This window comes from Microcaecilia unicolor, chromosome 8, assembly GCF_901765095.1.
Source record: "Microcaecilia unicolor chromosome 8, aMicUni1.1, whole genome shotgun sequence".
Taxonomy (NCBI): Eukaryota; Metazoa; Chordata; class Amphibia; order Gymnophiona; family Siphonopidae; genus Microcaecilia; species Microcaecilia unicolor.
In genome coordinates, this window is record NC_044038.1 from 32,646,383 (window position 1) to 32,660,837 (window position 14,455).

The 14,455-nt window shown below is 43.5% G+C and overlaps 1 protein-coding gene across 1 annotated transcript in view; it reads right to left on the bottom strand.

The window, feature by feature from the left end:
- The window catches only part of LOC115475638 (multidrug resistance-associated protein 1-like), a 181,862-nt gene that overhangs the window by 75,305 nt on the left and 92,102 nt on the right, over positions 1 to 14,455 (bottom strand). The window contains exons 13-15 of the mRNA XM_030211527.1: positions 9,681 to 9,827; positions 4,492 to 4,579; positions 1,558 to 1,627 (exon numbers count right to left, since the gene is read on the bottom strand). Of these exons, the coding sequence (XP_030067387.1) occupies positions 1,558 to 1,627; positions 4,492 to 4,579; positions 9,681 to 9,827 (305 nt within the window). The remainder of the gene's footprint in view (positions 1 to 1,557; positions 1,628 to 4,491; positions 4,580 to 9,680; positions 9,828 to 14,455) is intronic.

Here is a 14,455-nt window from a genome sequence, read left to right on the forward strand (position 1 = left end):
ACTTGTAAATCTAGCCTGAAAATTACGGCTCTATACACCCTCAAACAGCAAAACTGCTTCTAAATCAAATGATTTTCCATGAAATCAAAACTGGTGTGGTAGCCGTGTTAGTCCACTTTTAAAAGTAGTAAACAGAAATAAATCAAAACAAAGTAAAGAAAATAAGATACCTTTTTTTATTGGACTAAATTAATACATTTTTCGATCAGCTTTTAAAGGCAACCCTTCTTCAGATCAGAAATAAGCAGATGTTGACAAATATCAGGATATATAAGTAAAACACAAAAGCATTCCAATGACAGTCTCACAGGAAGAGGGTGGGGTAGGGTTAGGTGAGAAACGGGGAGCGCTGGGTGGGTGAGAGACAGGGAGAGATGAATGGTTGATAAGAGGGTGACAAAGCAGTATAGTTTTAGGGTTTATCGTGAAATAGAAAGCCCAGATCTTTGTTAAGTCCTGTCTGGTGGATGTGAAAATATTTTAAGACAATCCAGGAACTTAAGACCATAAAGTCTCATTCCGCACTGCTACTTATTCTGATTAACAAGAGTTTTGATCACTGGGGCCATAGTTAGTGAGTGATGCTCTTAGACTAAACCCTCTTGGGAGCCAAATACACTTCTATCTCTCTACATATCTCACCTTTAAATCTGATTTGGAAATGCAAGTAACAAACCTAAAATCAAAACCCATAAATTAAGAATCTCTCTCTCTCTCTGATATGATCCAACAAAGCAGACATAGGGCCCTGTTTGCTAAGCTGTGCTAGAGGCACGTTAGCGTTTTTAACGCGCACTAAGCAGTAGTGCTTGCTAACCATGTAGATGGTGGGCATCTACACAGCGCACGCTAATTTTTAGCACATGCTAAAAACGCTAACGCACCTTAGTAAACAGGGTCCATAATTTTGAATTAAAATCTCCAAGGTCTCTTATCGCCAAACAAGAGTCAATACAGAATCCTGGGAGAGGAAAAACAAGGTGCTAAAGGGGCGAGTGCCACTGAATTTTTTTAAGTCTCAAAAGCTAAGATCCTGCTAAGTAAAGAAATAGCCCTTTACTTTCATACAGAAGTAGCATCCCCCCTAAGTGCAAACAAATGTTTTAAAATTAAGAAAAGGTAATTATGTCGTAAAGATGAGAGACTTCTTAAGTAGGCACTGTGTAGCTAACACATCCCATTGTGCTACTGCTTTGTCATGTTTTCCTCAAGAATTACACTCTTGCAACTAATTTACTTTTCTATGCGTGATAACACACAAAACTGTGGTCACTATCATGTCCAATTTCTACCCTAGGCTGATTTCTCCTTCCTTTTACCATCTCAAACTGTCTACTTAGCCAAGTGAAACCTACATGTGATGCAACTAGCATTTCTTCTAGGAAACCATAAGAACAATGCATATAACCATGCTACAACTTCATAGTTCTTAATGAATACACATGCTCTTTGTAATGTTCCGTAAAAACTTTAAAGCCAGCTCTCTTATGAATGAATGTGCTATATCATTTGTGTCAAGGACATAACCCAATGCTATCCAAAACTGCTACCACTTACCCTTTCACGGATGGGGGATCACTCCTTGACCAACAGAATGTTGCATTCTTCACAACAATGCTTCCCTCCGCTAATAAAAATCATCAACATAAGAACACAAATTTTGAGAAGTTTAAAATATTTTGCTAGCTAGACAAAGTCAATAGTATTAAAAGAAGATATTTTACATAAAAATGATTTCATTAACTAAACAGCTTGTGATACAAACCCTGCCTCTGCGGTACATACTCCACTGAAGCAGTTGCAAGAAAGAAGGGGCCCATTACAGCCACTTACTCAAAGCAGCAGATTGCTACTGCTTCTGAGGGACCCTCCTCTGGCTCCAGGGGCCCACTCCAAAATCTGGGAGCCCTTGAAATTTGAATCCAGTGAAGCTTAAACTAGCCCTTGGGCCTCAATAGCAAAAGGGTATAAGCAGAATGTGGTATGCAAGACACCTCAAATGAATAAGCAAGAAATGTTTACAAAGATGAGGTTTAAGAGACAAATAGATACATGTAAATATATATCTCTTACATATCCATGAGAAATACCCTGAAATCCAAAAACAGCTAAGGTATATCCCAAGATTTAGTCATTCATTATTTCTACTCCACCTAAAGGATAGGAAGATTTTTCTCCCTGTAAATGAGCGTCACTGGATGCAATGCTAAGTTCAATTTTGAAACAAAAAAAACAAAACAAAACCCATAAATTAGTAGAAAATGAAGCCCACAATCGTACCCTCTCATAGACCTTTGCAACACTTTGGCCATTCTGAGTTGCTGTTCCCATATCTAACCATAAGGATCCAATCTCATACTGACCTAGCTTCCATTTCACAAGCATAGAAACAGAGAAAAATAAAGACAGATAAAGACCTTATGACCTATCCAGTCTGCCCATCCATGCCATCTACTACCTCTTCCTACCCCAAGATACCTTGATTTGAAGTTACAGTTACTGGTTTAGTGGACTGGAATAGGGTTACCATACGTCCGGATTTACCCAGACATGTCCTCTTTTTTGAGGACGTCTGGGCGTCCGGGTGGGTTTTGTCAGTCTGCCCGTTTGTCTGGATTTCTGGACAAACGGATGGGCGGGCGGCGGACCTATCCTAGCCTCCCCTCCCCTTCCCTTACTTACTATCTACTGCCCTGGTGGTCTAGTGACCTCTTTGGGGCAGGAAAGAGCCCCCTCTTTCCTGCCCGGAGCGCTGCCCTTGCCCTGCATCCTGTTGCTGTGTGACGGTCTCGGGATTCAAAATGGCCGCCGAGAGTTGAAGCGACCTCGCGAGACGTCAACTCTTGGCGGCCATTTTTAATCCCGAGACCGTCACAGCAACAGGATGCAGGGCAAGGGCAGCGCTCCGGGCAGGAAAGAGGGGGCTCTTTCCTGCCCCAAAGAGGTCACTAGACCACCAGGGCAGTAGACAGTAAGGGGAGGGGAGGGGAGGGGAATATGTGACCGGGGGGGGGGGTGAGAGTGAGAAAGGGCGGGGCGAGGATGTGTTGTGGGCAGGGGGCGTGACATGTGTCCTGTTTTTCAGAGGACAAAATATGGTAATCCTAGACTGGAAGCCATTTGCTCAATACACTGAACTTCATTAGGCACACGCATTCTTCCTTATACCACACTTTATGCATATTTTTGCTATGTGCTAAATTAGGGATCCTTTTAACTAAGTTACAGTAAAAATAGGCATTAATGCAACCTTTTGTGGGTCTCTCTCATGTGCTAAGGAAATTATTATCTCAGGAGCTTAGCCTAGAATGGGTGGCAGAGCTGGTGGTTGGGAGGCGGGGCTAGTGCTGGGCAGACTTATACGGTCTGTGCCGGGGCTGGTGGTTGAGAGGCGGGGTTGGTGGTTGGGAGGCGGGGATAGGGCTGGCCAGACTTATACGGTCTGTGCACTGAAGAGGACAGTACAAATAAAAAAGTAGCACATATTAATTTATCTTCTTGGGCAGACTGGATGGACCGTGCAGGTCTTTTTCTGCCGTCATCTACTATGTTACTATGGTCATAAAACCCACCCTTTCCTATTTTTCTATTAATGGTCATATTATCATCAGCACACAACCATTTTTAAAAATTACCATTTAAAAAAATTACCATGGGAAAACCTATCACCTCCTACTTTGTAAGCAGTAAGGGTTCCTATGTTATCCATGTTAGTGTGTGGTAATATAGATGTGTTAAGTGGTTAGCACAAGAACACACACTGTGTGGCCCAGCACAATCACTCAAAAAAAAAAATTAGCATTCAAGTTAATGGCAAATATTGAAAAACTACTTGTAAGATGCTGTAGACATCCCACTGTAGTCCATTTTTTGTTGTGTTAGGCATGTATTAGCACCTAATGCCACTTGGTAAAAACCTAAAGATCACAAAAAAGCACTGTAGATCTGGCACAACTCTTCAAAAGAACATGCAGCAAAGACTGAAAACGCTGAGGCTACACTGGACAAGCAATAGAAACACTTCCAATGAAAACATTTTCTGTCAAACTTTCTAAATAATTTCTGATATTAACTACTATGGGCAAAACAACTAAATATTTGGGTTTGATTTTTCAGCAAAACCTTGAAAAAGTTTGAAAATCCCTATATATAGTGATCTTCTGCACCAGTTAGTCTCTCCTTCTTCTCTCTCCTCCACCCCCCCCCCCCCCCAACCACCTCAAAGTAACTTAGGGGTCCTTTCCTATGGGCGTCTTATTTAGCGTGCACTAATTGCTAGCATGCTCTAAATCTGTTAGTGCACCTTAGTAAAAGGACCTCTTAATCAGGGTAAAAAAAAAGGGGGGGGCCTAATGGGACACTGGAACCAAATTAAAGGGAGACCACACAGGAAGTATAAATTATAACCAGCTGAGAATAAGCAGAGCTGGAAAACACACTGATTGCTTACAGATTGCAGGTATTTTCTACTTAACAAAAAAATGAACTTACAGCCTTTGATGGGACCTCTGATTATGCTGTCTGAATCCAGTTCTTCATGAGAAAGAAAAACCCTGAGACGTTTCAGGGAGACGGTGGCCTAAAAATGTAAAAATTACTAACTTATTGAAATCATTGTATGTACTTTTGAGCTTTGAAAAATTCCTAAAGAGTTTAGTCCAGGAAAGACAACCATCTCCACTCAAAGATAATTATGTCAGCTGCACAAAACAGATTACATGCAGGCAAGAGAACTCTGAGCTTTGCAGCCTGGTTCAGAATGACCACAAACTGCAAGTTTATGAAGAACAATTCATTTTTCTGATGACTTACACAGAACAGTGACCTGCTCACAGTAGATGTGGTGGGGAGGGACGATGCCTGGCTGGAGACGGGTCCCAATCACATTTTCCATCATCTCTTGCAGAGGCCTAGTATTTTCTAACGTTGCCCAACTGTGATAGCACATTGATGTCTTGGGGTGTTACCAGCCTTTCCCAGCTCCCAAAAGCTCGATTAACCAGAATATTTTAATTTTATTTCAATAAAGCTCTCTGCTGCAGCCATAAAATAGTCTCCACAAATCACTATATCCACAAACAAGGGTATAGCACACATTCAAAAATCAACTAAAATGTATCAGATTGCCATGTAATTAACACTCCAAATAAGCCTGAACACCTACTCAAAAATCAAAACTTTTCATATTTTCCAAAAGCTCAAAACACTTCCAACTCTTAACAAGCAGCGAGTTCCACAATACATTTCACCCCCACCTTTGCTGTGGGGACTTATAAGGCCGCTGCCTACTGTCGCAACACATGAGGTAGTACACAAAACTGAAAAACTGCCTCAAAGTACTGGGGAATTCATCCCTCAATGCTCTAAAAAACCCACAAAAGTTTAAAATTTCGTTCAAAGTGCTGGGAAGTCAATGCAGTGGCACAAATTTAGGTGTTAACATAGTCCCATGTGCTACTATCTGGAAGACTGCTATTTCCCAGGTATTACAAAAATCAATATACGTATACAAAATTGTGTTGATACATCTGGTATTTGGGAACAATGCACAAATTGGAATTGAGATGTCCAGGTTAGGACATTTCAAGTTCTGCTAACACAGAGCCTGTTCTAAAATACATGGAGAAATGGATGTTTATGTACCAGTAACGTACGGCGGGAAGGGGAAATTACCTGATAATTTTCTTTAGTTATTCACACTATTCCAGGACGAGCGGTACTCATGTCCATCGATCAACAGGTGGAGATAGAGCATACAGAACTGAGCCCAAGTACATAGCCCGCTGCTACCAGCCCAGTTCCTCATTATCAGTCCGAAAGCAAGGAAGAAACAAACAAGAGCATGTTCACCCACTACCAAGCCCCCAATGGAAAACCCGCAAGGAAGGCACCAGAAGACTCGGCCTCAAGTAGTAGGACCCCACACTGTGCAGAATTCTGCCCATGGAGAAGCGCCAAGTAACGGAAAGGCTCCTGGAATAGTGTGAATAACTAATGGAAAGAAACTTGTCAGATAAGTCCTAATTTTTCCTTCCATTACGTTCATTCCCACTATTCCAGGATGAGTGGGAAGTTCAAAAGCTATCCCTACGAGGATGGGAAGCTGAACCTGCCACCCGCAGGACCGATGCCACAAACGCCACATCTGAGCATGAAGCAATACCCATCCTATAGTGCTTGCTGAAGGTATGCAGCGAAGCTCAAGTTGCCGCCCTGCAGATGTCCCCCCAGAGAGGACAGGACAGTACACCTGGTGGAGTGTGCCTTCAAAACCTGAGGGTGAGATTTCCCTTCCAGGATATAGGCAGAGGCCACCAACTCCTTCAACCAACGGGCGATAGAAGCCTTAGTAGCCATGAGAGCCTGCTTCTGCTTACCAAACAGGACAAGAGCCTGTCCGACCGACAAAAGTCGTTGGTGACCTCCAAGTAATGCAGGAGTGCTCTCCTGACATTCAGCAACTCCAAGGCGGCATATTGATTCCCTATCTCCTTCCGCCAAAAGGAAGAGAGATCCACTGACATTGACTGACATGAAAGGCCAAAACCACCTACGGTAAAAAAAAAAAAAAAAAAAAAAAAAGGAACAGTCCAAAGCGAGACCCCGGTCTCTGAAAACCGGGGCCCCTACAAGAAAGCGCCTGAAACTGTGAGACGCGCCGTGCTGAAGCAATCGCCACTAGAAAGACCATCTTCAGGGTACGATCTTTCACCGTCACCTTCTGAAGAGGCTCAAAAGCAGGATTTTGAAGGGCCCGAAGGACTAAGTTAAGGTCCCAGTCAGGAAAGGGTGCCGGAAAGGGTGGCCTCAGACAATTCACCCCCTCAAAAAATGAACCACATCAGGATGAGATGTTAGGGAAGAATTTTGTAAGCAGCCCCCAAAACACACCGCGGCTGCCACCTGAACCTTCAAGGACACTAACGCTAGGCCATGTCGCACCCCAGCCTGCAAGAACATCAGTATGTGGCCCACAGAAACAGCAAAGGGATTCAAACCCCACTCGGAACACCAGTCCTCAAAGGTACACCATACGTGGGCATAAGCCGAGGAAATAGACCTCTTCCTGGCCTGAAACAGGATAGCAATGACTAAATTCGAATAACCCTTCTTTCTCAAGCGAGCCCTTTCAAGGGCCAGGCCGTAAGACCAAAGGGGGAGGGATCCTCCATGACCACCAGACCCCGACAGAGAAGTCCCTGATCCAGAAGAAGCCTCAGCGGTTCTCTGTCCAGGAGCCGAACCAGGTCCGCGTACCACGGACTTTGCGGCCAGTCCAGGGCCACCAGAATCTCCCAGCTCCGATTGCCTGCCACCCTTCTCAACAGCCAGCCAATCATTGGCCAAGGAGGGAAGACATACAGAAACCCTATAGTGCTTGCTGAAGGTATGCAGCGAAGCCCAAGTTGCCGCCCTGCAGATGTCCCCCCAGAGAGGACAGGGCAGTACACCTTAGCCATGGCTGCAGCAGGGAATCCACACCTAACGAGTTCTGCTCTCTTCAGCAGCTGACAAACCGTGAGACCTTGGCATTGGCCCTCATTGCCATGAGATCCAGGGATGGCACTCCCCAGTGCTGAACCACCAGCAAGAACACGTCGTGCAACAGTACCCACTCTCTGGGATCCAGAGTGTGAAGGCTGAGGAAGTCTGCCTTGATGTTGAGCAACCCCGCCATGTGAGATAGCGAGAGACAACGCAGACGTCTTTCCGCTCAGGCCATCAACAATTTGAACTCCACTGCAGCTGACTGCTGCAAGTCCCTCCCTGTTTGTTTATATAGGCCACCGCTATTGCATTGTCGGAGAAGACCCAACCTGGAGGCTCCCCCCTTCCCGAGGGTCCATCACCCGCCCGGAGCTCCAAGCGGCTGATGGACCACTGTGTCTCCATCAGAAACCAGGAACTCAGGTGATCCTTGTAATGGGCTTCCCCAGCCTGCAAAACTGGCATCTATGGTCACCACTTCCCAATGCAGGATCAGGAAGGGAACCCCCAGCCACAAGAACTTGAGACTAAGCCACCACCTCAAGCTCCTTCTGGCAGCTAGGGTCTAGGAAAGCCAGATGCTATAGTCCTCTGAAACCAGAGACCAGAGTAGCAATTGCTGAAGCTGCCTCCTATGCGCCCTCACCCAGGGCACCAACTCCATGGCCGCGGTCATAGACCAGAGGACCTACACACTGTCCCAGGCTCAAGGTCTGGAAAGAAGCAGGAGACTGAAGCGGACACTACAACTTCATGCAATGAGCCTCTGCAGGAACACCTGGGCCCGCAAAGTATCGAACAACACTCCAAGGTACTCCAGCTGTTGTGACGGGACCAGCCTGTTCTTCTTGAAACTGATCACCCACCCCGGGGACTGCAGAAGGTGAATCATCTTAGCTGTTGCCTCCACACTGTCAGGGTAGGACAATGCCCAAATCAGAACTTCACACTCTCCGCAGGTGTGGCGGTGAAAGAGCGGCTGAAGCAGGGGAACTTCTCTTCGCAGCAGAGAGCAACAAAAGAAGGATTTTTTTTTTTTTTTTTTTTTTACTGTACAGGGATGTAACGCTTCTACCTTAAAAAAAAAAAAAAAAAAAAAACTCCACAAGAGCACCACCACACAGCACGCACACCGCCGATGCCCAAAACCCTGAGGGAAGGAACTCACCAAGGCCAAAGTCCCCCCGTGCAGACCATGCCCTAAGAACTGAACCCTTCAGTTCTGCTTACTGCTCTGTGTTCTGGATTTCAATCCCGTTTTTTTTTCCCTCCCCACCAGAGTGCTGAACAGGCTCCAAGATAGAACAGCAAAGGACGGGAGCAGAGAACACCCCAGTAGACTGCACAACAGAGACCCAGCACCACCAGGTACGTCGGTATCAGCACTGTCCACCACGCTCTACTGGGGGTTAGCTGACCAGCTGGACCAGGAGCAAAGGCCTCGGAACGAGAGACAGAGTAGTCTGTCCATCCACCTGCTGGAGGTAAGAAGATACTGAAGAACTGGGCTGGTAGCAGTGGGCTATGTAATAGGGCTTAGTTCTGTATTCTCTATCTCCACCTGCTGGTCGATGAACATTACCACTCGTCCTGGAATAGTGGGAATGAACGTTATGGAACATCCATTTTTAAAAACAAACAAGTCATCTAAAATATTAACGGGACAAACATTTATATTAGCCATTTTAGAAACAAGTGGGCTTTTTTTTCCCCTTTAAAGCTGTAGCAAAACTTAATTCCACTGCTACCTTCATTTTCAACTGGGGGGGGGGGGGGGCATCGACTACTGGGGGATTAAGGCAACCATCTCCCATAATCCCTCCAGTGTGTTGTTCTAAAACCTATAGGTCCCAGCTAGCAGATGTAAATCCTGACAGCAATCTTTTTGGACACAGATACACATTACCCTTCTGAAATGGGGAATACACATTTTTACGCCCACTCGTCCCACCCAAAACATTCCCACACCATACCTCCTTGCTAGACGTGCATTTTCATTTTTAGAATGTATTTCTTGGCTTTGCAATACAGATGTCTAAATGAAGAGTTCTTCTAAAATCAGCACCATTGTGTACTGAAGACAACTAAATATTACTTAGGGTTGTTTTTTTTTAATGAAATGGAAATGACTGCCTTAGGACATGGTTCTGATGAATAGAAAGCATTAAACAGCACTACCAGAAGCCACATACCTGCACAATGCTGCTGACAACCATGGGGAGCATATTCATTGGGAAGCGGAGTATGTTAAATAATGCCAGTGAAACAAAAGCTTTTTCTGCATCCAGTACATTCTTCTCATCTATCAGCACATAAACAGAAAAGGTGGATACAGCCACCTAAGTAGGGGGGAAAAAATGAACAAAAAGGTTAGTATACGTACGGAAAAGAAATTAACCATCCAGAAATTGGTGTAAATAATGTGGCTGCCCCACTAGCCCACTTCAATACACAGAAATAAAGGACAATAAATAAAGTGATAGTATTAACTTATACCAGTAAATAGGTTACAGAAGCTAATACCCCCCCCCCTCCTCAGATCAAAACAGAATAAGTAAAAGATTACCGAAAATCATGAAAGGTATGTCAATGATTGCATGGAAGCAAAAAGACCGGGCATGTAGTTCAAGTATAGCTTCAAAATGCAAACCCCCACCCCCAAACTGAACAAGGCTTAGATCCACAGAAGAATGAAGATGTCAGCAAACCCTCCTAGCATGGGGAACGAAGGGGCATGCATACATCATCTACAGTTCTACTGCTTCAAAACAAAACATATGTACACAGAAGAAAAAAAGGCCCTCTTTCAAGCTAAATAGCATATTCTGCTTGAAAAAAGTAAAATTGTATACCTAACAAAGGGTTTATTTTCTCCTGCTTGGCAATTAAGCCACCATGAACACTTAGGTTGGGATTACTGCCTGAAGGGTATTTTTTTTTTCAGGTCTGCCAGGTTGCAATCACATTCACCTGTACACTTGCCGCACTTTTTTTTTTACTAGGAAATAAACCCACAAGGAACGCACATAAAAGAACAAGAATGAGGAAAGGACGGTGGCCCTAAGTAACCAAGTAGAAATTATTTACATTTTGCATTTAGATCTTAGATGTAATCATTACTGTTTCCAAATCTAAGCTCAAGGCAAGCTACATTCAGATACAGCAGGTAGTTTCCCTGTCCAAGAGGGTTATGATCTAAGGCTGTGATTCCCAAACTTTTCTCTATGGTGGAGCCCCTAAAATATTTTTCATACACCTAGGAACCCTACTCCCTTCCAGAACCACAATAGACACCCTATCCCCCCCCCCCCCCCTCCCCCTGGGCCTACAATATTGTTGGTGGTCTTGAGGGGGAAGGAGCGATCCCCAGTCACTCCTGTCCATGCCTGCTCCAGTCTCAAAACTGCTGCCGAGACTGCTACTGGAAGTCCCAGCAGCCATTTTAAGATTGAAACAGGCATGGGCAAGAGCTATCTGCAGTGTTCCTACCCAAGTAGGCTTTGATCTCAAAATGGCTGCCAGGACCCTCCAGTGGTAGTCTTGCAAAACTGCTACAGAAGGTCCCAGTGGCCATTTTGTCAGCAGACTCAACATGAACAGGAGCAAATGGGGATCATGCCTGCCCCAACTGGCACACAACCCCTGAAGAGAGTTTGTGGAACCCAGTCTGGAAATCACTGATATAAAGGCTAGATTTACTAAAATGTGCTACTGGAATAACATGTGCATTAATGTGCACTACTTATTGCAGGCCTCACTGCATAAGATGGGACCTATTTACTATGGGAATACTAATGCCATTTTAGTAAATCTAGCCTAAAGTTTGTACTTGAAATCAATGGAGAGCTGACTTGCTCAAGATCATAAGAAATGTCAGTGAGATAAATGGGATTGGGATTTGACACTCGACTTCCCAAACTGCTTCAGTCATAACTACGTTACGCCTACCACCAATTCCAATGTCAAAAAGCCATGGTTTAATTTGTAGACAAAATGGAAATGGAACTGTGTAGCCAGAGAAGGGCTACATTAGGGAGGAGAGGAGCTGTTCTCTGCTCTGCTTCTGGCTCATCCCACCCCTCCTTTTCCCTGCAGGCTAACTGGGAGGGAGGGTGGTGCTTCAACAAAACAGCCCTACTACTACTTTGCAGTCTAAGAAGGTGGAGCTGTGTGCTAGGCTGTCCCTCCAAATATCTGAAATGTGCATAATTTGGCTAAATTAAAGAAATGAAACTAAGTTACCACCACCACAGAAAAAGCAAAAGTGAGATAAAAAGTAGATTAATGTTTTGAGGGAACTCAGTGTTTCTAACTAACAGGTCAGATTTAAATTGCAATCAAAAATGAACAAAAAAATGTGGGGGGGGGGGGCAGGGGTGCAAAAATCCTACAAGCTGGCTGGCTTGCGGTTTTGAAAGGCACATGTTTTGTGCACATATTAAAGTTCCTTACAATTTCAGGAAAGGGGGTGGGGAGCAGAAGGGGGACAGTGGAATCCACAAGACAAATAAAATGTGTTGGCACTAAATATATTTATGTACAACATGCATACTGTGCCACTGAAAACACTCATTTTAAGAATCCAGCAAAAATTTCCACAGAGCTCTTTGAACTGTTACTTTATATTCCTGAAAGTTTTTCTTCTGTGGAAGTCGGAAGAGACAAATTCAAAACTACCAGAAGCCTTTTTTTGTTTGTTTCTGGAGTTAGGGTGGCAGTGGTATGAAAGTCTTGCCAGCATTTCCAACTGGCCAGTTAATCTCTGGATAAAATAGGAAGCAGAGTTATGTTAAAGCAGTTTGACACTTCTAGAACACAAAAACAAGGATTACCTCTTGGATATTTGTAGAATATAACTTGGGGGGAAAGAATCAGATGCATATTTTTTCTCAGGATATTTATGCAATAAACAATTTTTTTTTAACATACCAGTCTCCATTTAGAAAGGCATTCCCTAAAGAAATTCCTAACCAGAGTCCTGTTTCAAACTCATCTGACTTATGTCAGCCATACTCAATAAAACAAACACTAGGTCCATTAGGAGTGTTCTTTCCACTCTCACATTCCTTCCCTCCAACACCTTTCAATGGAACATTAGATGCTTTATCCTAATGTAGCCATGACTAATCCACATCAGAAAGATGGCAGACTTTTGCCTTCCCCTAATGACATAAACCAGAGAATCTGCATCAATTTTATTGAAACAAACTTCTCAATGCTTCCTAAAATACAGAAGAGAAAGCCCAGGGCTCTCTTTCTCCTTGACTACCTTCCCCTGTCCTTCCCTTCCTATAAGCAAGCAGAATGGGGGAGTGCTTGGTAGGTCACATCATCTCAGCTGCAAAGAAAACTCTTGGTATATTTATATGTTGTACCTGTGAGCTTTTGAGTATTATTATTACATGTACTTTTTAAAGAGTATAAACTGCCTAAATGCACTCTAAAAATTCCTTGTAATAAATAAACCTCAGTCACAAAGTTGCGAGTGCAACAGATTAGAAAACTGTTAAAGATAAAGCCCAAAAACTGGTAGACCTCCCTCCCTCCCAGTTAGCCTGCAGGGAAGTGGAGGGGTGGGTAACGCCTTGATAAAAACGTAGCGCTCATCCTCCAAAATACACATATAATTGTCTTTTGGAGGAAAAATAAAATCTCTAATTCAAGGCATTATCCTTTGTTCTAAGAACACTATCATGGGAAGTGGAGGATAAAAGGTCATAATTTCTATGGGGGGGAGAGGGAGAGAGAGGAGGGAGGAGAGGGATGGGGAGGAGGGAGGAGGAGAGAGGGGGAGAGGGGGAGGAGAGAGAGGAGAGAGAGGGGGAGGGGAGAGAGGAGAGAGAGGGAGGGGCGCACAAGGGGGAATTGCATGTCAACAGTTTACCTGCATTCTCCCTTCTGCCCTCCGCTACAGAGGACAGGAGGAAGAATGCAGATAAACCGTCTGACAGAGGGTGCACGTAAAACACGCACCTTGAATGGATATACCACTGGATGTTGGAAATATGTAAACCTACGTATAAAACAGTTAGGTGTTAAAACTCTTATACAAAACTGCAGCCTCAGAGATTCAAGTACCTAATTAAAACAATACCAGCTCTGTCTGTCGGTAGGGTTCTTCTTTCATCATCAGCACAGCATAACTTAACATCCGACTTAAGTCATCACATGAAACACAGATTTATACTCAATTTATTAAATTCAAAATAAAGAAGCTCTTCTCCTCCCTGTGAAATTCTTTTCTTGATTTTGAAAAATGTGTTATACCACTTTTCAATAACAAATATCAAGGCAGTTTACAATAGAAATCATTATCCAAAAACAGAGTAACATAGCTCAGGGGTTAGTAAAAAGAACAGTATATAGGAAAACACAAAAGGAAGAGAAAAAGTACAGAAAACATAATCCTCAAACTGTCACTTAACACAAAAAGAAAACATGAATTGTCTTCAACACGTTTTGTCTCTCATTAAAAAAAAAAAAAAAAGTTACCCATTATCTTTAACCTCTAGGATATGCCTGTTTAAAAAGCCATGTCTTGAGGGCTATTTTCAATTTCTTATAAGATACCTCCTTTCCAAGTTCTAAATGTAAACCATTCCAAACAGTTTAAGAGTCAAACAGCAAAAAGCAGTGTGGCATGAAGAATCCAAAGTTTTTTTATGCGACAGAGCTACTGGTAGGTAAGCCTCCACAGAACACATTGTCCAGTACGGCTGGTAAAGTAGAAGTAAAGTGTGTAGGTATGCTGGAATCCCTGTAAAATATGCCTGGTATGACAGAATTACGATTTTAAATTTGAAACAAGTCAAAATAGGAAGCCAATGTTGCACCTAAAATAGAGGTGTAATGTGATCAAAAGGTTTAATTGAAGCCAAACTGATATAGTGGACAACCCACCAATAACAAATTACAATAGCCAATTCTGATTACTAAATGAATGCAACAATAGAATACCTTGGTTGCA